Source organism: Lotus japonicus, chromosome 2, assembly GCF_012489685.1.
Source record: "Lotus japonicus ecotype B-129 chromosome 2, LjGifu_v1.2".
NCBI lineage: Eukaryota > Viridiplantae > Streptophyta > Magnoliopsida > Fabales > Fabaceae > Lotus > Lotus japonicus.
In genome coordinates, this window is record NC_080042.1 from 43,798,565 (window position 1) to 43,824,082 (window position 25,518).

A 25,518-nucleotide genomic window follows, 5' to 3' on the forward strand; every position below is an offset into this window, starting at 1 on the left:
TCATCAGTTTGTAGATCCAGGAAAAAACTAAAAAAAAAAAACAAGAGAGAATGAGGCACAGAGGTTCATCAGAACTAACAAATTTTCAATATGTTGTCGATCCAAGTACATGATAACACATAAATTCCAAAATACTATCAGATCTATGAAACCTCAATAGAAAAATACAAAAAAAACTTACATATTTCATGGTGGATGGAGGCATAGAAGAGGATTTGAGCAGATCGAAGGCGAGGATGTGATTTCCAGCATATGCACCGAAGCTTCTTCAAACTTCATGACGGTTGACATGTAACGGAGTGGATGTTCTTCTGATCTGAGTGGGTTTTCTCAGAGTAGGAGAATGAGGTGGTTGTGTGGTAGAAGACGATGATAAGAGAGGAAGATAAGGAATCGTGGATGGTGGTTGTGCATGGTGGTGGCTCGCAGTGGGGAAAAGGTGGTGGTGGCTTGCGATGGTGGTGGCTCGCGGTGGGGAAGAGGTGGTGCTAGGTGGCGGTGGGGAAGAAAAGGTAAGAAGGAAAGAAAATGTGTGTGACGGCTGCTGGTGTGCTACTGCTAGGGTTTGATGAAGTGAGAGGTTTTAAATATAGGGTTGAGAGTGGGCTTGGGTTGATTGGGCTAGGTTTTTCTTTATTAAAGTTACTTCGGTCGGGCTCAAGCCCAAATCGAGACCGACCGAACCAAACCTATAAAAACCGAATTTTGTGACCCGCTGGACCCGTGAACCGACCTGACAGAACTGAAATGACAAAAAAGACTCAGTTTTACCAAGTCCGGTTCATACTGGACAACCCTAACATAGATTTGAAATTAAGCATGAAAGGAGGTATGCAATGAACTCATGGATATATATATATATATATATATCGCGAGCGTGTGGATTCTAACATCATTTATAAGTGATTTATTACTTATTTGATGTCACAATTATCAATAAAATATTCAAACTATTATATGTTTAGCTTTCCATATAAATGGTACTTTTAGTGTGTATTAATAAAGAAAATCACAGTTACTGAAAGATAGAACAACCACCTAGACTGCGAGTGAACATGAACGATTGCATATCTATGTTGAGTTGTACCATGGCTTATTAATCTAGATGGAGAAGACATCACAACAAAATTGGAAAATACCTATGCAATTAATGAATGAAAAAATGGAATTGAGGAACTAGATGTGACGAAGAATTGAAATTAGTTAATTAAGAAGAAAGAGATGGTAAATACCTAATCTGAGTGAAGCTTAGCATGTCTACATCATATCTGAAAGATTAGATTGAGCTAGTGAAATGAGTATCTTTAATACGACACCTCAATCGATGGGCTGGATTTTAAAGTTTTATCTGAAACCCTAACATAAATTGATATATGTGATAGTGAGTAAAGGCGACAACCAATTTAAGAAAAGAGAAAATTTTAGAGCTTTGTAACTCCATTCATCGCGTGATTTGGGTGGAACCCCCTATTGGAGGATTGGATTTTAGCATGAGCCTCCTTATTTCCCCGGAGGCAGAGGTTGTTATCCAGCTTTCAGCTGAATCACCTTTAGAGTTCGGTCTTCGCTAATGACACCATGAGAATGAGGGAGATCAAAAGATCTTGACAAAGATTTGAGTATGTTGTAGCATAATGGGTTTCAGTATGCTCAAGTTTCAATCTAGTCAGTATTTGGTTAAGAGTGATGGGAGTTACGGTTTGGTATTTGGGAATGGAGAATTTCTTTACGTGTTGTGTTATATTGACCATGTAGTACTCTTCTAGATAAGCCTTATATAGATTGAGTGTACTTAGCTTTTACTCAGAATATCAAGTGGATAGATGTTTCTAGATTGTATTATGGGTCTTTCTAACTTATATTGCTTATTGCCCTACGGGGCTTCATAAATAATATTTTGAACCATTGGTTGCATGTAGGCCATTTGGTACACGAGAAAAAGGTTGATGCATTGAAAAAAGTGGCAAAAGTAGTCATTTAATTTAATTTAATTAAAATTTTAATAATAATGTGTCATATCTTTATAATCTAATTGGCTGACAAAGTAAAAAATTCTTTACGGTGTTCGTGAATAAAAATTAAACTCTTGGTACACATTGAATGAGGACAAAGAGTTTTTTTTAAATGTTTATTATGTTTTTAAGATGGAACACAATGAGATATAAGGTTGTGGAAACAATATACATTGATTCTAGTGAAAATAATAGAACTAAGGAGATTGAAATATGACAGAATATTAAAAAATAGAGTGACAAACATTTTCTTTTTGATTTTTTAATTCGGTAAATGGTCACTTTGGTCCTTAAAAGTGTAACCGACCTCACATTCGTCCCTAAATGAATTTTACTCACCTCGCGGTTCCTAAAGTGTCAAACGTCTGTCACTTTAGTCCTTGACGTTAAAAAACACAAACGGAAGGTTGAGAAAGTTTGAAATGCTTCAATTTAGTCATTGATCTGGAATTTTCCACAAATTTAATTAATAAAAACCAGAAACCCAGTAACAATGATAAATCTTCATTTCCTTTATCATGACCCTTCAAAGCCATCACAACCATGGTTGAGCCGCCGACATACCCAGCTCCAATGCAGCAAATCTTCACCATTTTCGCTTATTTGTTCTCAGCAACCTGTATCAATGAAAAATATACCCCAATCTCAAAACAACACACAAAAAATTCAAATTTTACTATTGAATAGTTCACTAACCGCTAACAAGGTATCATGATCCAAAGCTAAATAATTGAAAGATCAAACAATGAAATTCATCCGACTACCACAGCCCACAGATATATCATTACAGAACACGATCACTATGAGAAATCATGATACAAGGAGAACAAGATCTATAATTTTCATGTGATTCAGACATAAAAAAGTTTGCAGATCCAGAGGAGAGAACATGTATAATAGTTAAATAAAAATTATTGAACTATTAAGCTCAGGAATCACCCTCGGTTTCAACACACACATGCACAAACACGCACGCAAGCACACACACGAAACAAGGGACAAATTATGGAATCAGAATCTCATCATAAAATATATTCACACATCAGATCCAACGATCCATTCAAACGAAAACAGCCAAAACAACAGATCCACCCACAAATCACAAACAAACAATCACACCCAAAAGGGTAATGGGGATGTCGACATTTGATTTTAGGAGGACAGAAACAAGAATACCCAGAAGGAACAATCAAAAGGCAATTGGAAAAGGAAAAATGGGCATGAAGCAAAAACAAACTTTGTTACACAGATAAGCAAAATGTTCTTCTGGAAGCAGGATCCACCAAAGCCAACACTGAAATTCAAGAACATGGGTCCAATTCTTGAGTCAGTCCCAATTGAGTGGGATACCTGAGAGACATCAGCACAAGTTGCCTCACAGAGGGTTGACATGGCATTTTAAGGTGTTGAAGATGTTTTTGGTTTATTTTTAAGTGAGAGGTTCTGGGATTTTCTGAGATGAAGATTCATCATTGTTGCGGGTTTCGGGTTTTTAATAATTAGATTTGGGGGGAAATTTAGATCAAGGACTGAATTGAAGCATTTCAAACTTTCCCAATGTTCTAATTCAACCTTCCGTTAACGTCCGTTTGTGTTTTTTAACGTCAAGGACTAAAGTGACGGACATTTGTGACTTTGGGGGACCATGAGGAGAATAATTCATTCAGGGACGAATGTGAAGTCGGTTGACACTTTTGAGGACCAAAGTGACCATTTACCTTTTTTTAATTCTTAGAAAAATGGTTGAAAGGTAGGCGCCTCAATGCTTGTTAAGTGTCAATTCTTTCCTTCTTATTGTGTCTCTTTTATATTGTATTTAGATTTAGAGCACACTATGGGTCTGTTTGGATTGATGGTAGGGAGTTGAATGGGATGGGATACTTTTATGTTCCATTGTTTGGATATGTTAATGAAGAGTGGGATGAGATGAAAAGGAGTGAGATAGATACCATCAAATTCCATTGAATACCTTCAATTTTGTTTCCCTCCAATTTGGGAGGCATGGGATGGAACCGGAATTTCTGGGGGTGGGGAATAGGCCAGACCGTTCGTAGGGGCCTATGACCTAGCCTCTCACAAGCCCAGGCCAGGTCAAATCGGTAAATAGACAATGCTTAGGCTTTTTGAAAAATCTATTTAGTTAAAAAGGCTAGGCTCAGGTCATTCAAAAAGCCTTGTAAGCCTTATAGGCTAGCCTATTTAAGTAAAAATGTTTAGTATTTTTCTGGTACATTGTAAATATAATTAGTATAAATATATTTTACCATTGATGATGTCTATATATTAGAAATTTATCATAATATCTTGATATTATAGACTTATTCACTTTTTTATATATTTATGCAAATTGACTTAATGACTCAAAGTTATAAGTCTATTTAGAAATAGATATATGATGTATTTAAATACCTTAATATGAAGTGTGATTTTAAATTGGCTCTCCGACTCTATGAAACCAACATAATCTCGTTTAGTTTCATCTGTATCTAGTAGCTTATAATATTATAAGTCTAATTATTGAAAAAATTATTTTGGTATAATTTAACCCGTTAGCTTATAAGTTTGATAGCTTCTTTACAGATAAGTCTGTTAACAAACGTAAAATTCTTGTTGTGAAACGGACCTTTAAATACCAGGCCAAGTCAGATTTTCGAGAAGGTAAGGCCACAGGCCAGGCTCAGACCTTAAGATTTTTAATCAGGCTATGCCTATTTACGCAAAGTCTACCTGAGCCCAGCCTATTCCCACCCTTCACCCTTTTAAAAACTTACTAATTTACCATTTTACCCCTTTTCCTGTTTCATTGTTCCTGCAATTGCTTCGTTTCAACTGGTGTGTTCTTTTATTTAATTTTGGCGTTTCAACTGTTGCTTTCCAAGTCCAACCAGTGAGTTTTTTTTCCAATTGCTTTGTTCTTTTATTCAATTCAATATTTCAGTTGGCGTGGCCGAGCAATTTCATTTATCCTTTGTATATAAATTATTTGATATACCTCTCTTTCTCCTTTCTTTGCTCATGTCATACTGCATCCTTTCGAATTGTCATTTTTGTTTTAAATTATGAATTTAATTCCTTTTTTACATTGTTTTATTGTAAGTTCGCCTGAAAAAGAAAATTAAACTACTGGTTGAGACTTGAGAGGAAATAGATATGATGAAATTTAATTTTACAAATAACTTTGCTACCATTGGTCTGTACCAAAAGTTAACCATACAGATAAAAAAACTTACTACAAGTTATTTATTTATAAATTTATTGATAATCTCTTGTTTTAGTGGAAGAGTAATATTCGAATGAAAATGTTTGTTCCATCTATTATCCAAACAATAGAATAGTAATTTTATTCCGTTCCATCATAAATTACTCAAATAATAGAATAAAATATGTATTCTTTTCCACTCCACACCACTCCCTTCCATTATATTTCATTTTATACCACTATGTTCAATTAATCCAAACATACCCGGTAGGTGATTGAGATTGAGAGGGAGGCAGCAGAGCAGAGCAGGCGATGATGAAACTGTTCGACGCACACTGTCATCTGCAGGACCCAAGAATCCTAAGCAAAGCACATCAACTCATCAAAACTGCCCAAGACAAAGGGGTTGCCCGCTTCGCCGTGAACGGAGTTTGCGAACAAGATTGGCACTTGGTGAAAAACTTGGCTGAGACCTACCCTTGTGTCATTCCTTGCTTTGGTCTCCATCCCTGGTATGTTGCTGAGAGGAGTCCCGATTGGTTTAAGACGTTGAAAGATTATTTCGATTCTACTCCCTCTGCTGCAGTTGGAGAGGTATTTTATTTCTATCTTCTATTAGCTTTTCATTCTATTGCTTTGTGTTTTTTTTAATAGGCAAATGTTATTTGTTAGTAATGTTAGTAAGTTAGTTCCTCAAGTTTCGAACCCTGGACCCTTCATCACACCCAACTCTTATGTCCCCTAGCTCTTCTAGCGTGGAACACTACTGAATATGTGTGCTTAACTCAACATTAGATGCAATTGAGTTATTTATTTCATTTTATTTTTTCTCAGATTGGCGTTGACAAAGGATCACAAGGAAGGAAGATTGATTTTTCTGAGCAGGTTTGAGCTCCCAATTTTACTTTTTGGGCTATGCAATGCATTTTCCTGTTAATATTTAGAAGCTCTGATAATTTCTTTTGGTGCAACAAGAAGATGCACCTATTTCTCTTTCTATTTATTTTATATGCATATACCATGATCCAACACTTCTGTCATTGGTGTTACCAATTCTCAAAGAGTTTGATAGGTTGTTAAATTTAGCATTACTGCAAGTATTACACTTTGATGGATTGGAAGAGAAGGTTTTTTGATAGTGAAGTATTGATTGAATAGCCCTTTCACTTGATATTTTGGGCTGATGCTGTGTTGGTAATTTACATGTTTTATACTTTTATGTGAGAAGAACAAATTTTTTAATGTACTCTCACAAATGCGAGAAGATGCTTGTGAGTATTATTGGTTGGTACCATTGTCTGTCTGTCAGCATTTATTGCCTCGCCCTCAACAACTGTCTAAATTTTCAAAGACTGATAAAAAACATAGCATTTTAGGCTTCAAAACAAGGCTGACTAGAATTTGTCAAGGAACACCGTTTCTTCTTGATATAGATTGTTATACTCAGATTATTAGAAATTTTGTTTTTGTTTGTTAGGCTAAAGCTAAAGTAGTACATAGAAGGGTTCAAGTTCAGTTCAGTCCCATGTTAAAGGATGGCTTCACATTCTTTTGCATGTCATTTGTGCAGGTTGAAGTATTGACACAGCAGCTTGAACTTGCGAAAGAGTTAAACAAACCAGCATCTATACACTGTGTTCGTGCTTTTGGTGACCTTCTTGAGTTAATGAAGTATGCATACCTATTATTATCTCTTTTGTTCAATTGTTACCTTAGAAAGATTGCTTAAAAACAATGATGATTTAATTTTTTCTTTGAAATGTTAAACACCCTTGCAGTAGTAGTGTGGTGATCAAAAAGAGAATTTCTCACAAGGAATAGTGAAGAGAACAACCAATTTTTTGTCTGAACTCTGAAGACATACTCCAAATAAGTTGCTTGAATGCAAACAAGATGAACCTTTTTCTTTCAATAATGAATTCCTAATTGAAGCTTCTGACCATTTCTTGATGAATAATCAAATACGAAGGTATCACTACAGAATGATGATGTATAATGATAATGTAGAGTTTGTGATATAGGGCTTAACAATAAGAGCCACTCATAAAATCATTGTTTAAGATTTCTCAGTCATAAGTTGGGTCTTCGGTTGCACACCTAAGTCAACCTGTATATCTGTTGAGACAAAGCTGGCTAAGGACTAGATAACCATAGAAACCAAAAATGCAGAAAAATTGTGAGGAAATAGTTAGCAAATGAGAAGGAACTTTAGAGCCTTCTGTAATAAACCAATATCCTTGGTATTGAAGTAAAAATGCCAATATGGAACTGTTAGAATTTGGGAGGCCTAACTCAACCCAAAAGCTAGCTCAAGAGTTGAGGATTTCTTTCCCATAAATAAGGGCTATATTGGCTATATCTCTAGTCAATTTGAGACTTCTCAACAGTAACAAAAGCTTAGTAATTGAGTATTCAAAGCTGCATAAAGTTCCGTATTATGAATCATTTTTACCTTATGTCGTTTCATGAAAATTAGAAAAAGCAAGGTATGCTTTTGCATATAGAAGAAGACTGCTTACTACGAGGACTGTTAGTCTGTCAACATAGTGCAGACACATAACCAACAATTGTGAAGAAGGAAGAAACATTCTGAAGAAGTTGGAATTCTGTTCAAATCTTTTAAGATCCCTCGTAATCACAATTTGGTGTGTTCCCTCGAAAGTAGTACTGTGTTAGAGTTTCATTGATGTAATATGATTACTCATTAGGTTCTTACAGAAGAGTACCGTATGCTTTTTTCTGATATTTGATAACATGGACTCTTATTGTTAACATGGTTATATCCTCATTATCTAATGGCGTTCCTTTGAATTAAGCCTTATAGTGATTTCTCGTTGATTGTTACAGTATGGTGTCTTTGAAATTACTGTCTCCCTAATTTCAATATTTCCAGGTCTGTAGGACCTTTTCCTGCTGGTGTTATTCTTCATTCTTACCTAGGTTCTGCTGAGATGGTTCCTGAATTTTCCAAGCTTGGTGCTTATTTTTCTTTCTCTGGATTTCTTATGTCACTAAAAGCTAATAAGGCAAAGAAAATGCTGAAGATGGTGATTTTCATCTTTTCTGTTACATGCATGTTCGATGTAATTTTACACTACGTGCCAAAACACTTACATTCTTAATTTATATTCTATCCAGGTCCCTTCTGATAGGATTTTATTGGAGACTGATGCACCTGATGCACTACCGAAGTCAAACATAGATTCTCTTCTTTTCGTTGAAGGAGATGCATCTCTTTCTGAAGAGTTTCAAGCCCAGAGAACAACTTCATCCTCGACTTCTGCTTCTTCTTCCAATAATGCATCCCATGTCTTAAAAGATGTTTCCATGTTGCCAAAGGAAACACTCAATCATCCAGCAAACATTCGAAATGTATGTAGCTCAAGTAATCGCCTTCATTGTTGCCTCGTGTTTACAAAATTAGCATCTCTTATTATATCATTCTTTCGGAGATATATCATAATATTTCTAATTAGAGTACACAAAATTCTGAGAGTTTGAGCTTTGCTTTCTGGAAATAATAATGTCTGGTAATTAAGAATGAATGAATAAATTGCATGGCCTCCTTTGATACTTTCAAAATCTATCTCTCAGCTATCTCTAGATTCAAATTATATAGAAATCTCTCCCTTGTTACTGTAATTTCTCTCAAACAGAATGGTGTATGGAGAGTTTTAGGAAATGAAATCCACCAGTATTTTCTAAAACCTGAAGGGAGGTTTTTGTATAATTTCAAATAAGAGGGACATGTAAATTATTCTAACATCAAGGATGAAAATGTAATATTCTCTTGCATGTTTGAGGGTATTTTCCTCTTTGCTACAGTAAGGATGTGAAATTCTCTTAAACAACCAAGGACATTTGCTAGATTGATCAAGTGTTGTACAACTTATATCCTGCATGCATGTAAAGGGAATCATTTTGTTAGATTCACATTCTTCAATTCATTCCACTTGCAGGTACTTGATTATGTTGCATCTATGCTAGAGATTACAAAAGAAGAACTTGCTGAACTTAGTTACCAGAATGCAGTTCGCTTATTCTCCTATGAGGGTTCGAAAATACTTCAAAAGTAAAGCAAATTACAGGTTCTTGGAAGAAATGATTCCTATATTAGCAAAAGATCATTTGGGGATGTCCCCACTAGAATGTCATAAAAAATACAAGCAGGTAGAATGTAACAAAAGTTAATTAGCGTGCGTGTGATGCATGGTAGTTTGTTTGCATACCAAATTTGATTGCATTCAATGTTTATAAATTAAAGATCAGGTGCCTAAATCATTTTACTGTTTCTGAATGTAAAGCTACAAGTACCAACTATATGACTACAGCAGGGAGATGCTAAGTATACCATGCAACTTAAGTAGTTTAATTTTTTTATAAGCAAAGAATATTATTGAAGTGAAGTACAAGGGTACTTCAACAGTTCAACCCAATTACAAAAGAGATAGAGAGAGAACTTAGACCATTTATAATGGTTCAACACCCTCAACACCACTTTTTCTTTTTCCAACACTTCACATCATTTTTTCTCTCAAATTCAACACTCATTCAACTTTTACCCACTCCAATGGTTTTTCATTTAACACCAACACCCTACCCCACAACTTTTTTATTTCATATTTTTATTTAATTTTATATTTTTGTTTTTATGATTTACATAAAATTACAATTATCGATTTAAATTAAATTAAAACAATAAACACCTTAACAATTTCAATAGTGAAAAACTTGGTTTTTTTTCTGTGTTCAAATCAAACAAACCAAGTCTCTATTTATAGAGGAAAAAAAATAATGAATTTTGGTTAAAAAAAAATTTCAGAAATTTTTTTTTTGCAATAAAATAATTGAGTTTAAAAGATTAAGATGATAAAAATCCGGACAACGAATCAGAACGCGCCACGTGGCACCGGTTACCCCTCTCAACATGTTGAGAACTCTCAACACCTTCTCTCCTCCACCTCATCTTCAACACAACTCTCAACACCACTAAGATTAAAAAGAGAACCCCTTGGTGGCAAGGCTTTATAAGGCCATTTACAATGGTTTGTATAATTTAGGCTAAAAAACATTTTTCGCCTCTGATGTTTTATGTTTGTGCAAATTCTGCCCCTACTCTATTTTTGTCGATGTTTCTAACCCTCATGTTTTCAAACAGTGCACCGTATACCCCTCCGTTAGTCAGACGTTAAAAAACTAACGGAATGAGCTGATTTGACTTTTTTTTATTACATTTTTTGGACCTGCCACGTAGAAATTACAAGTGAAATTGGAAAAAGGGGCATGGGAGATTCAAACTCAAGACTTGTAAGTAGCAAAACATGCACTTAACTAGTTCAGTTACATACATAATTGATATATACATCAAGCAAATTTAATTTATATCATTTCCTTGATCATCATCAACTTCATATACTCTTCTTCATCTCTCCAATCCACTCAGGAACCTCTCCTGAGAAAGCCTAACTGACGGAGGGGTAGACGGTGCACTGTTTGAAAACATGAGGGGTAGAAACGTCGACAAAAATAGAGTAGGGGCAGAATTTACACAAACTTAAAACATCAGGGGCCAAAAATGCTTTTTAGCCTTTAATTTACTTACTCTCAACACCACTTTTTCTCTTCTCAACACTTCACATCATCTTCTCTCTCCAATTCAACACTCATTCAACTTTTACCCACTCCAATGGTTTTTCATTAACACCATACCCCACCACTCACCCTACCCCACCACTTTTTTATTTCATATATTTATTTAATTTTATATTTTTGTTTTTTTACGATTACATAAAATTACAATTATCGATTTAAATTAAATTAAAACAATAAACACTTAACAATTTAATTTTTTTTTAAATATAGACTATAATTTATTTTTATTTTCTTAATTTAAAATGTAAGACAACAAACTAAGCTTACAGTAATTTATTGGCATATAACCACTAAATGGGGGTGTTTGACATGGATATCTCATAGATCCATAAGATGGATGAAAGGATGACTGGTTGAAATTTGGTGCTAAACCAAAATTATGTATGTTTTGAGGACGTCAGTTGGAAAATTGATTTGGATCTTGATAATTGTTGGGATTTTGAGGACGTTTGTTGGAAAATTGATTTGGATCTTGATAATTGTTGAGATTTTGAGAACGTTGGTTGGAAAATTGATTTGGATCTTGATAATTGTTGGGATTTAGGTAGTTAAATGGGTAGTTAGAAGAATTCCGGGTGTTGAAATGGTAATTGTTGGAATCCATTTCAAAACAAAGGCTAATAGAAAGATAATAAGATGGTGAAAAACTTGCTTTTTTTTTTCTGTGTCCAAATCAAACGAACCAAGTCTCTATTTATCAGTGTTCTGAAAACCGGACCGGACCAACCGGTTCGACTGGGAACCGGGCCTGTCCCCAGTCCGGACTGCCTCTATAACCGGTGACATGACAAACCGGAGTTGAACCGGAGAAACCGGTGTAAAACCGGGCAACCCGGTAAAAACTTGTGGTTTACCGATTTCAACCGGTTCATTGAAAAAGTTCCAAACAAGCTGCGTTTTGTCCAAACTACAACCAGAAAATTGAAAAAATCATAGAAAGAAATCATTCTCTTCTCTTGCAAGCTCTTCTACCATTCTCTACAACCACTCCCTCTATCTTACCATAAAGGATAGTTTCATTTTAACTCTAATTTTCAGCTATTATGAATTGTGGAAATGAAATTTGGAAAAGAAATGAAAGAAGAGGAAGATGAAGAGGGGTACAGGCGTACAGCAGATGAATGAGAATGAAATGCGGCTGCATATCTCGCTTATGACAAAAGAGAGAGACTAGGGTTATGGAATAAGGCTTATTTCATCTTAGCCCAAAATACTATATGCTTCCATATGTTAAAAAAGCTGCAGCTTGTGGTTGTGTAACTGGGCTTATTTTATCAAGCCCATAAAAATAATATGCTTCTCTTTATCAAAAACAACTACAGCTTTTCAAAAACAACCTACAACGTACAAGTTATATAAATTCGTTGACAATACTTCACAGTATTTGAACAAAAAAATACAATACTTTATAGGATTTATATTGTGTCATAAATTTATGGATATTTTTTATATTAGTTTAGTTTCTATGTTATATAAATATTAAAAAGTATTATTTAATTACTACCGGTTCAACCTCGGTTGGACCTCGGTTAAACCAATGAACCTTAAACCAGTCCCTTGACCGGTTCAATGGCCGGTCCGATTTTCTAAACATTGCTATTTATAGAGGAAAAAAATCATGAATTTTGGTTAAAAAAAATTTTCCATTAAAATTTTTTTTCAATGAAATATTTGAGTTCAAAAGATAAAGATGATAAAAATCCAATGACAATCAAAGCCAGCCACGTGTTAGATCATTAGATTTCCGTCAGTTTCTCTCTCCTGCTTCTAGCTCCCACGCGCCTGTCTGCGCGTGGAGAGCACGCGCTTGGCCTGCACCAATCCAAAGCCGCCACGTGGCAGCCGGCTCTCCTCTCAACATTGTTGACTCCTCTCAACACTTCTCTCCTCCACCTCATCTTCAACAAACCTCAACCAACCACTACACACCCTCAACAAAATTCAACCCCCCTAAACAAACCATTGTATTTGGTCTAAAGAGTGCCTCATTAAAACTTAAAAGAGATCACACATTATAAAGCCAGAGCTAAAAAACAATACATAAATCCATCACCAATTCTCTAATTACCACCAACATAGTAGACAGCTTCCATGAAAGTCCAGTACCAAGACCTTTAAAATCAATTCCATAATTAATATGAGATATACCTCCATCACCACCAGAAAACAAAATTATCAATGCTCCTTCAAATCCAGTAGCTACGTCCATACAATAGCATGACAGCAACCATTCAAGTATACTACTCCTACCAATCAATCTCATATTCCAATTGCAATAACCAGCACAAATCCACGAGCACAAAACCATCTACCTCAATTATGCAGAATACACGCACACTCCATCCACCTGTACATGTCATACTGCAGTAATACTGCAGACAACCCTACTAGCCTTTTATTAACACAGCCATCGCACAGCAGCAATTCGCTTCCATGAGAATTAACAGACAGCAGCACATACATCAACAAGCCAATAGACAGGGTCACCGCTCAGTGTAACACCCCGATTTCGGTGGCGTCACTTTCGTAACCAAAAGAAATACTTAATGCGGAAAAACGTGAATATATTTTTTTTCGATAATACAAAATTAAAACGGAAAGAAATAGAGCTTGACAACAGAAGATAACAGGACTAATATACAATAATAATTACAGCCCCCGCTGTAAGTAGTAAACCACGTCACGAGTAAACCTCCAGTGACGGACAGCAAAAGAGAGTAACGCTCGAAGGCAAAAGGTACAATCCAAAAGAAAAGGTTAAGTGTCTGCAACACAAACCCTCAAAATGAGAATAAGTCATCCCAGATGGCCTAAAACAAGACCCCCTACTCCAACCAACTCTCTGTGATTTCCGTAAAGAGAACCACAAGAAAAGCTAAAGGTCGGGGACCTACCCTGCCCAAAACGAAAGACTGAACATCAGAGCCAAGACGCTACTCCTACACTAATCCCAACTATGCATCCCCAAGATCGTCGTCTGAATCTAAATCCAAGACGACTATGTCGATGACTGCATCGGTCTCCACAGCTGGTCGAGCGGGTTCTGCACCCGATCCCAAGTCTATAGCAGCCGCGACAGTGGGTGAACTAGTGCCTGAAGAAGTCCCTCCCACAGGCACCTCCTCCGAGGGGTACTCGTCGTCCGAAGGCGACGGTGGTGGTGGCACTCCCAGTCCAGGTCCGCAGTGTACACCCGGTGGCAAGTTGAAGCTGATAGTGTAGTGCCTCCAGACTCCGTGCGTCAGGCTTGGCATCCGGTCAATGCGATCCTCCATTATTCGCCTTGAATAGATAGCTCGGTGGCCGGCGGGGTCGACCACCCATGAGCTTGGGGTGTCTTGGTCCAACATCTCAAACCTGGTCCCCCCGAAGGGACGACCGTCTCGTACCAGTCCGCCATACTCAACTGACAATGGCGTAGTCCGCCCAAACACACACAGAAGACGCGAGGGTCAACTCCAAAGAATTATATAAATAATAAAACCAGATATATAGGATAATAATTATTTAGCCTCTCAGGCTTATAAGTTTAGGGATAACATCCTAAGGTTGCATATTTCACAATGAATATAAAAGATCATAATAACAGGTAGCATGCCTCAAATAGGATAAACAGGTACCAATCACACTCAGCAACTAAGTCAGCATGTATGTTGCATGAAATGCAATGCTGGGTAACAAAATGCATTCCGGAAGAAGGATGGACACCATCGAGTCAGCCCTAACACCGGCCAAAGTGGGACCATTCCGCTCGGGCGCCTCTTACACCACACAAAAGTAGTCAGATCAGCAGTGAACCCGTAGGTCTGCCATTCCGTCTGCTACTAAGGACCACCGTAGTGTCCTAAATATGGAAATCCGGGTCTTATGACCATTTTGGAATCCACCGAGGTCCGGTAATCCGCCGTGTATTAACCTCAAAATGAGTGCATGAATGCAAGTGATTAGCCAAACAACGTCTCCGACCTCACTCGACACGTCGTCACGTGTTCTAGCTAACTTATTGTCTCTAAAAAGCCTACCCTAAGGCAAACGTCGATTCTGCGACAAAATGAATTAATCAAAAGAAGAAGAATGTACTTTGGAACTCATGGTTCCCGGCTAAACTTTAGATAGCCAATCAATAAACTGCTCATCGAGCGAAAAGGTACCGAAGTACTTGGAAACTTATAGTCTCCGGCTAAACTTTAGATAGCCAAACATTAAACTGCTCATCGAGCGAAAGAGTATAAGCATACTCGGAAACTTGTAAGTTTCCTCAAGACTTGGACTAGACGACACTTCTCATTTTTCAAAACTAATATTCGAGCCCTAAACTTTCGTCTGAGTCTTTTATCATTATATTAAGGGTTTTGAGGTTGTTTAATACATTATGGAGGTTCATTATGAAATTGTTTAAGTTTCGTCTCTAATCCTATTAGTTTCAAAGATCCCATAATTCCAATGATTCCCTGGTGATGGTCTCAAAACAAAAGGTCCATCATCACCCAAGTAATGGCCCGAGAAGTTCCCAGGTAAGCTGGCCGGGCACAATGCCTCATTAAAAGCCCTTCTTGCCTTAGACAGAACAACCCAAGTTCTTACATGAATTCAAATGGGGTTTTTCCAATATCATTTTCAAACTCATTTTCCTTAGAGAAGGTCTTGATCCATAAAACAATAATAGGGTACGAACCTCGGTCCGTCCCATCAAACTTTCCCAAAATCCCAAAGTAAAATCGGCATGACGTGCCCGTTATCCTCACTCTGAAGCATAACAGATATAAGTGGAGTAACATAAATAAATCAGCTCAATCAATAAACATAAACAGCATATTCCAACACATCCTAGATTAACCATTTAGCACATAACATGTGAATCATTTAGCACACAATATCATGGCATCAAGTACTCTACAAGATCGGCCGAAGCCTCAGAAATCATTTCAGGCAATTAGCAATTAAGTGCATAACACATAAATCAAGTCGAATTCGTCGACACCTAAAGCATTATCTAGTAATTCAGAGAGTAGCCCTCACCGGTGGGTCTTCCAGCTTCCTCCTCAAAGTGTCCTTCACGCTCTTCTCCTGGTTCTCCAGGAACCTCCTCAAAAGAACCTTAAGCAAAATTCACAGAAATCAACACCAAGAGTCAGAAACTCAGCAATCAAAGAGTCCTAGGGTTACACGGTACACTACAAACTTCGTGGTACGACAATCTAACGCGTTAAGACAAGTTTTCGAAAAATCGGATTCTTCCCCCCCCCCCCTTGATATAGCTCTCGGCCACTTCCTTTAATTGGGAGGGTCGATTTTTCTTCGATCAAACTTGGTTCCTAGGTTAACATAAGCCGTAACTAAGACGGTTCTAAGCTCGGAAAAATTTTCGGATCGAAAACTGACATAGGGGTAGTTTGGTCATTATTTTAAACTCAGAATTTCAAAACTGGATTTTTGAAAAACAAATTGGATGGAGACGTCAACAACGACGTTTATGACAACTAATCCTACTAGCACTAAGCCAAGTCGAGAGTTCTAAGCTAAAAGATTGAGACTTTGCCCCAAAATGGGTATTTGAGGTAGAATTGATTCCGGCGGAATTCCGGCGACATTACGAAAAAACTAATCCGACAGAAGTGCTCCTGAGCACGTAGGGAAGATGTTTAGACAAAGAAATCAAGCTATTTGGACAATTTTCCAAAAACCTCAAAACTTTGGACACATAAAGACTTAGGAGAAGTCGACAGAAACGACGATCAGAAGAGAGATATAGTTTACCTACCTCAAGGTCTTCGATTAGCAACGATCGGTGAAGCAAACGGGCAAGAATTCGCGAAGATCAACTTCCTCCTCTTCTCCTCTCTTGGCCGCGGTTTTGGGGAAAGAAATGGGTGAGTTTTGCAAAATTTTCATTTTCTAGCTTATAACCTATATATAGTGAAGGAAATGGAGATATTTTGCAAAGTTTGGATAAGGATGCATTGGTGGATGGATAAGGATGGATAGATATTTTTGAGAAGATATTTTGGTAAAGATATTTTGTAAAGATATTTTGTAGAGATTAGATAAGGATGAGTAGATATTTATCAAGGATCGGATAAGGTTGAATAGATATTTATCAGAAATTGGATAAGAACGAATAGATATTTATCAAAGATTGGATAAGAACGAATAGATATTTATCAAAGTTTGGATAAGAACGAATAGATATTTATCAAAGATTGGATAAGAATGAATAGATATTTATCAAAGACTGGATAAGAACGAATAGATATTTTAGGGAGATATTTTGAGAAGATATTTTGTAAACCGGTACAGATTAGTTTAGATACCGGAGGATTTAACTCATAGAGTTAAAATAAAAATATAAGAGTGATTCTTATTTTTCCGGCTTCGTTCTCCGTGAATTCTAAGATAGGTTTTGACGACAGAAATCCAAAACTCAACAGAAGTTTCCTTCTATGTTAGGTGACTAATGCAAAATCGGTGTAAAACCTTTTTACCCGATAAGTTACTTTTTGCAGTGGATGTCGGATGAGAAAACTTCCTTCTGAAGAAAGATTAGAAACAACGAGAGAAGTAGGCGATCGCGGGTGGAATCTTCATTTGAAGCTCCGAATAGAAAAAGTCTTCATCGTCCGTCGATTTTAGGGTTTTTGAACTATCAGGGATTCCGTTTCGGCAAACTTCCGAGAATTGGAATTTGACGTTCGTACGTTCCAGGGTTTCGCATCGAAATACTTGTTTATAGACGAATAAGAGAAATTCTAACATTTCTCTGAAGATTTTTGGAATTAGTTTCCATCGCGTCCTAAAGTATAAATTAACTATTCACTAATACCTTTGACCTAGGATTAGGCGTAGGTTAATCGTGCAATAACTCCTATCGGTTTTTCGATAAATTCCTGGACTTTTCCTGAACCTTTTTCCTTCACAAATTTATCTTAATCAAATAAACTCTTTTATTTTATTCACTTATCCAAAGCTTTAAAACTTGGGCCTTACACTCAGGGCCGTGTATAGACATTTGGGGGCCTTAGACGAAAATTATCTGAGGTTTAAATATATATACTTAATATATCATATACATTTTCATTTTTTTTATATTATCTACTGGCTCTTTGAGCTACAAAATCAATATTTATCAGAGTTTTATAATCAATCAATTCTAACATTTTCTTTTTCAATAAATAAAATAGATAGTTCATTCAATCTATATTGTAATACTGTTGACCTTAGATTTAATTTATTTTTTAATAAATGGAAATATATTAAATAATATTAATTATGATATTGGTGTAACTTTCATTTTTGGTTGGCTAATTTTTATGGATAAGGGAGGAAACTAATTTTCTTAAGCTATAGCTGAAACAAAATAATTTTTTATTTATTTGTTTTAACAATAATTGACAATGTATATTTTTTTTCACTTTTTACTTTTTTTACGACATTCTCATAATACATTAAAGGTCCAATGGAATGACCCCCCTAAAAAAAACAGAACTGGTGCCGAGGATTCCTATGTGGCTACATGAAAACTTTTTTTTTTTCAAAGATTAAATGTTTCATTCAATACGGGCCAGCCCCAAAATAAAAGAAAGGGACTACGCCCTACAAAATCAGTCAATATCACATAGCTCAAAAGAAAATGAACAATAAGACAAGAGCTAGCTTTGGCATAGTACAACAACTTGGGGCCTATCTATAGGTAGTAAAAAATATTTTTTTCGGGGCCTAAGGCATGGGCCTAAGTGGCCTTGTTGTATCTACGACCCTGTCACCGCTACATGAATTGAATACACAGAATGGGATTTGAGTACCATTCAAAAATAGAGTAATTAAAGTTGTTCACTTTTGCTCTAATCCACTGCTACGATCTGAACTTAATCAATTCCAATGTATTCGCCACGCTGGCTGATAAGAACCAGAATTACAATATTTAGTTTTGAGAACAGTTCTGTATGAACAGTGTTCGCATGAACAGTACATGTATGAACAGTAAATACGTGTACAGTGCAGCAACTTCAATTTGTAGAACATAATTATAGAGTAGGAGAGATTGCAGATAACCTGCGATTTTTCATAGATAATAACAAAGGAAATACAATCTGAAAACACAGTAAAACACAATCTGAAAACCACAGGAGCAGTTTGCTCTCTCAGAAGATAACTTCTAATGGCCTAGGTAACTGCCACATAAAACTTCCAACATAAACTCACAATAAAACAATAGACTAACTTAAATACAATCCACACCAACAACCAATAACCAACTTGGAATTCAAACTAACTAATATTATATTACTTAATTACTTTTTCTCCTTTGATAAACCCTCCAAATGACGGGTTTACCCTTCTCCCTAACATGTATGCCAGCCTTGTCCTCAAGGCTGAAGGAAGGGAATTGAATAGTAATGTAGTCCCTATTTTCCCAAGTAGCTTCCTCAATAGGCTTGTTCTTCCAATGGATAAGAACTTGAGAAATAGATGTGCCATGTCGTACCATTGTCCTTTGATCTAAAACTGCCTCTGGTTCCCACACTGAGTCTTCAGTAACCTCTAAACTAGCAGGGAGAGTAGAATTAACAATAGCATCACCAACAACCTTCTTAAGCAAGGAAACGTGGAAAACAGGATGGATTCGAGACGTAGGAGGTAACTCCAACCTGTAAGCAACAGCCCCAACACGTGCAATCACATTAAAAGGACCCCAATACCTTGGAGACAACTTGGGACAGATTCTAGCCGCAAAAGATTGTTGCACATGAGGTCTCAGCTTCAAGAATACCATGTCACCAACTTCAAAAGAGCGTTCTTGACGATGTCTATCAGCTTGTGTCTTCATGCGGTCACGAGCACGAGATAGATAATGTTTCAGTTGTCGCAAGCATTCATCACGATTAGCTAAGTCTCGTTGAACAGCTTCCACTTTAACTTCACCCGGTAAATAATTAGTAATCACCGGAGGAGAACGACAATACACCACTTCAAAAGGAGTTGTTCCTGTAGAAGCATGAAAAGTAGCGTTGTACCAATATTCTGCCCAGGGAAGCCACATGACCCAAGTCTTAGGCTGGTCAGCAATAAAACAGCGAAGAAAAGTCTCCAAACAACGGTTAACCACCTCTGTCTGACCATCGGCCTGAGGGTGGTAAGCAGTACTGGGTTTCAAGAAAGTACCCTACTATTTAAAGAGTTCCTGCCAGAATCTACTGACAAAGATGGGATCTCTGTCACTCACAATAGACTCTGGAATTCCATGAAGTCGGACCACTTCTTTGGTGAAAGTTTCAACCAAAGTTCTTGCAGAATAGGGACGCTTAAGAAGAATGAAATGAGCATATTTAGACAATCTGTCTACCACGACAAAAATAGCTTCAAATCCCTTTGATTTTGGAAGTCCAGTAATGAAATCCATTGAAATATCTGCCCACACCTGATTTGGTATTGGAAGTGGTTGGAGAAGACCACCGGGTGTTGAAGTTGCATATTTGTTGCATTGACAAACAGTACAGTTTTGCACAAAGTTCTGGATATCTTTCTTCATACCCATCCAATACAAATTAGCAGCCAAACGACGATAAGTGCGATAAAACCCGGAATGCCCACCTTGAGGGGTGCTGTGAAATTCCTTGAGAATAGTAGGAATAAAAGTAGATGAAGCAGACATAACTAATCTGTCCTGATACAAGAGAACCCCATGCTGAAGTACAAACCCAGGTTTCGTGGTGTCCCCCTTTTGCTGAAATGATGGCCTGTAATGTTGGATCTTGTTGTACTTCTTCATGGACAGCCTTAAAATCTAACCATTCAGGACGAAAAATCATAGAATTAAGAATTAACCTGTCATTTGAATCATTAAGGACAACCACAGTGTTGATTGGGGAAGTATCAAATTGACGGGACAACGCATCAGCACCCTTATTCTCAAGTCCAAGTTTATAGACTACATCAAATTGATGCCCCAAAAGCTTAGCCACCCAATTATGTTGATCCATTGTGGTGATACATTGCTGCATTAATTGTTTCAGACTTTTTTGATCGGTACACTCTGTGAACTTTGTCCCCATGAGATATGAGCGCCAATGTTGAATTGCAAGAGCCACAACCATTAATTCTTTTTCACTAAGTCCCTTGCTGAAAAAGGCAATAGGCTTCTTATCTTGTATCAAGATCGCACCAAGCCCATTACAGGACGCATGACTCTCAATGAAAAATACTTTGGTGAAGTCAGGCAAAGCTAAAACAGGGGCAGAAGTTACCTTGTGCTTAAGTTCTTCAAAAGCTGCTTGTTCCTTGGCTGCCCACTTAAAACCTTCTTTTTTTGTCAAATCTGTCAATGGTCGTGCAATCATGCCATAGTCACGAATGAACTTTCTGTAATATCCAGTCAAACCCAGAAATCCTCAGACACCCTTGACATTCTTTAGCACAAGCCATTCTAACACACTGCTGATTTTTGATGGATCCATAGAAACCCCTTCATGAGAAATCACATGACCCAAATACTCAATTGACAATTGACCAAAAGAACATTTCTTTTTATTGGCTACCAATTGTTGATAAACTAGCACACTTAAAACTGAAGTCACATGCAAAATATGGTCTGGCCAAGTCAAACTATACACCAAAATGTCGTCAAAAAAAACTAAGACATAATTCCGCAACATTGGCTTGAAGACTTCATTCATTAATGCTTGAAAGGTGGATGGAGCATTTGTTAAACCAAAAGGCATCACTAAGAATTCGTAATGACCTTCATGAGTGCGGAAAGCTGTTTTATGAATGTCTTCTTGACGCATGCGTACTTGGTGGTAGCCAGACTTAAGATCAATTTTGGAAAAATATCGTGCACCATGTAAGAGGATGAGAAGACTCCATATGGGGATCGTGGAAGATGTGATGGTGAGGGTGGACAAGTATGTGATCCCCGTGGACTTTGTTGTGCTTGACATGGAAGAGGATGAGAAGATTCCTTTCATTCTTGGCCGACCATTCTTAGCTACTTGTAGAGCTAAGATTGATGTTGACAAGGGTCATCTCTGTAAGACCCAAGTTTTTAAACTTATGTCAAGTAAATAAAATCCTATTCACGATTAGGGATGATGTATCGTGAAGGGAAACCTGAACAAGAGTTTACCAAATGAAATAAATTTATGAAGGAGAAAGTTCAGGAAAAGTTCCAGGATTGTACCAGAATCGATAAAAGGTATAGCACGATCGATATACGCTTAAACCTAGGTCAGAAACCCTAGTATATAGCTAGTTTTCACTTAAAGTCACGATGGAAATTAATTCCAAAAAAATCTTCAGAGAACTGTTAGAACTTCTCTTATTCCTTATATAACAAGCGTTTCAAGGCGAAACCCTAGAATCTACGAACGTCCGATTCCAATCATCGGAAGGTTGCCGAAACTAAAACCCTGATAGTTCAAAACCCTAGAATCCACCGACAATGAAGACTTTTTCTATTCGGAGCTTCAAATGAAGATTCTACACGCGTAAACCCATTTCTCTTGATGATTTCAATCTTTCTTCAGAAGGAAGTTTTCTATTCCGACATTCGATGCAAAAAGTAACTTATCGGGTAAAATAGTTTTACACCGACTTTGCATTAGTCACCTAAAATACCAGGAAACCTCTTTTGAGTTTTGGATTTATATCGCCAAAACCTATCCTAGAATTCACGGAGAATGAAGTCGGAAAAATCAGATTCGCGAAACTTTCATTTTCCCGCGTTTTTCCAATCTCTATATATAGCCAAGAAATGAGAAAAAAATCACAAAACTCACCCAAAAACCCACCCAAGGCCGCGAGTTTGCTAGGAGGAGAAGGAGAGGAGATTTTCTTCATTTCTTGCTTGATCGTTGATCCAACAGTTGCTACTTGAAAGTTTCGAGGTATAGTCGCTAATCCTTACCTCTGATCGTCTTTTCCATAGCTTTTCTCTATGTCTTTCTGTGCTCATAGTTTTGAGGTTTTTGCAAAACTATCCTGAATACTTCATCTTTGATTCTAAACCTCTTCCTTATGTTCCCAAGAGCATGTTTATCTAATAATACTGCGCCTGTAAGACCCAAGTTTTTAAGCTTAGAATAAGTGGAAGAGATTTCCATTTACGAGTAGGTTTGATGGATCGTGAAGGAAAAACCTGAACAAGAGTTCATCGAAAGGAATAAATTTATGAAGGAGAAAGTTCAGGAAAAGTCTAACGATTGTATCAGAATCGATAAAAGGTATAGCACGATCGATATACGCTTAAACCTAGGTCAGAAACCCTAGTAAATAGCTAGTTTTCACTTAAAGTCACGATGGAAACTAATTCCAAAAAATCTTCAGAGAAACGTTAGAACTTCTCTTATTCCATATATAACAAGCGTTTCGAGGCGAAACTCTAGGATCTACGAACGTCCGATTCCAATCATCGGAAGTTTGCCGAAACTAAAACCCTGATAGTTCAAAAACCCTAGAATCAACCGACAATGAAGACTTTCTCTATTCAGAGCTTCAAACGAAGATTCCACACGCGTACACCTATTTCTCTCGATGTTTCTAATCTTTCTTCAGAAGGAAGTTTTCTCATCCGACATCAATTGCAAAAAGTAGTTTTGCGGTATATTTTGAAGCAGACTGCGTTCAAGCCATTTTCTCACTTAAATGAACCCGATGCAAGTATCGTCCTTTCTTGGATCGACACTTAGCTTAGATGCACAATATGACAACGTCATATTTATTCTAAATGTCTCAAAATTATTATGTAGCTCAATTTTTACTCATTTCTTTGTCCATGGATCATTTTAATTTGCTCAAAGTGATCCAAATTTATATTTTATTATTTCATAAAATTTCTCATAATTTTTAGGATAATGATATATCATTCTTATATTTTTCTCTTAACTTTATGAGCTAAATTCTACGGTATCTAAACCAATTTGTACCGTTAAATATTGTATTATAACGTGTATATATATATATATAACTCACGCACACCCTCCCTCACAATTCTAATCCTCACGTTCACTCTCTGTTTCTTTCCCTCATCACCGACTATACACACACAAAATGAATATACTAAATTATCTCCACTATTTCTTCTTGCTTTAAGTACTGAAGAAAACAAATAAACTTTTCTTTCAAACTCTTGTCACAAAATCAAATTCCATTCTCACTCTCTTTAACGTGTCTCTGTGGCAGCACCTACAAATTTCTCCATCAAATTTCTATTCCATATTACTTTCTCCTACCACTAGTGCAAGAGCCTTGTCTATTTAATTAAATCAAGAAGAATCAGATATGATCATTTTCACAATTGAAGAAGAGAGGCCGTGAGCAAGTAGGAAGTGGAGATTCCGGCACCGTTTCGTCGTTTCTTGACCGATCGTAGCACTGACAGTTGCTACGCGTAGACCTCGAGGTACTGATGCTTTTCCTTACCTCTGATCGTAAATTCTGTCGCTTTTCTCTATGTCTTTCTGTGCTCATAGTTTTGAGGTTTTTGCGAAACTATCCTGATAATTCCATTTTTGATTCTAAACATCTTCCCTACGTTCTCCTGAGTATGTTTAGCTAATAATACTGCGCCGATTCTCGAAAAACTACTGTCGAGTTTCAATTCTGCTTAAAATACCCATTTTGGGGTAAAGCTTCGTCCTTTGGGCTGAAAACTATCGCCTTAGCTTAGTGCTAGTAGGATTAGTTGTCATAAACGTCGTTGGTGACGTCCCCATCCAATTTGCTTTTCGAAATTTCAGTTTTGAATTTCTGAGCTAAAAATATTGACCAAAATACCCCTGCGACAGTTTTCGATCCGATAATTTTTCCGAGTTTAGAATACCCTTAGTTACGGCTAATGATAGCATAGGAACCAAGTTTGATCGAAGAAAAATCGACCCACCTATTTGTGAATAGTGGCCGAGAGCTATAGAGGGGGAGGAGGAAAATTTCTTTTTCAAAAATTTGTCCTTTCGCGCTAGATTATCGTACCTCGGAGTATGTACTACTTCGTGTAACCTTAGTGAGTATTGATAGCTTAGTTTCCGATAGATTTTGATAGAATTCTGTGGTTTTACTTTAAAGGTTCATTTGAAGAGTTTCCCGAGGAACAACGCTTTGCTTGTGAGGAAGAGTTGGAAGATCACCCTGGAGAATCTTCAGGTGAGGGCTACTCACTGAATCTTTAGTTAATGCTTAGGGTCGATGCTTTCGACATTGATTTACTGTTTATGCACTTGTGTGTGGTTGACTGGAAAAATGTTTTCTGAGGCTTCGGCTGACAATGTAGATGATTCATCTACTGAATGTTTTTGAGATTGAATTACATGCTATGTGCTATGTGGGTAATCTAGGATGTGTGGTGCATGCTTTATATGCTTAGTGTTACGTGTTTATTCTGAGATGTATTGATATATGACATGTTTGTTGACTGTGATGATTTAATTATGTCTTTAGCTGATATCTGTGATTCTGAGTAGTGAGAATAGCGGGCAGGTCATGCCGATTTTATTTTGAGAGTTTTGAGAAAGTTTGATAGGACGAATGAGATTCGGGCCTTGTTATGGTTTTCATGGATCGAGACATTCTCTAGAGTCATTTGGGATTTGGAGATCCCGAGAACTTATAAGTTTTTGCGATAAGACTAAAAAGATATTATTTTGTAAAGAAAACTCATAAGACATT

The 25,518-nt window shown here is 36.9% G+C and overlaps 1 protein-coding gene and 1 long non-coding RNA gene across 2 annotated transcripts; one reads left to right on the forward strand and one right to left on the reverse strand.

Moving 5' to 3' along the window:
* Positions 1-2,419: 2,419 nt before the first annotated feature.
* Positions 2,420-3,486, reverse strand: LOC130735398 (uncharacterized). The gene is made up of 2 exons (XR_009018436.1): positions 3,250-3,486; positions 2,420-2,629 (listed from the first exon to the last, which is right to left on the reverse strand). It is a non-coding gene; the product is annotated as an uncharacterized LOC130735398 (long non-coding RNA).
* A 1,970-nt stretch (positions 3,487-5,456) lies between these two features.
* On the forward strand, positions 5,457-9,569 carry LOC130738066 (uncharacterized). The gene is made up of 6 exons (XM_057589966.1): positions 5,457-5,805; positions 6,046-6,096; positions 6,782-6,882; positions 8,105-8,258; positions 8,350-8,583; positions 9,171-9,569. The coding sequence occupies exons 1-6, from the start codon at positions 5,524-5,526 to the stop codon at positions 9,285-9,287; spliced, it is 939 nt and encodes a 312-aa protein (XP_057445949.1). The 5' UTR covers positions 5,457-5,523; the 3' UTR covers positions 9,288-9,569.
* Positions 9,570-25,518: the final 15,949 nt, after the last annotated feature.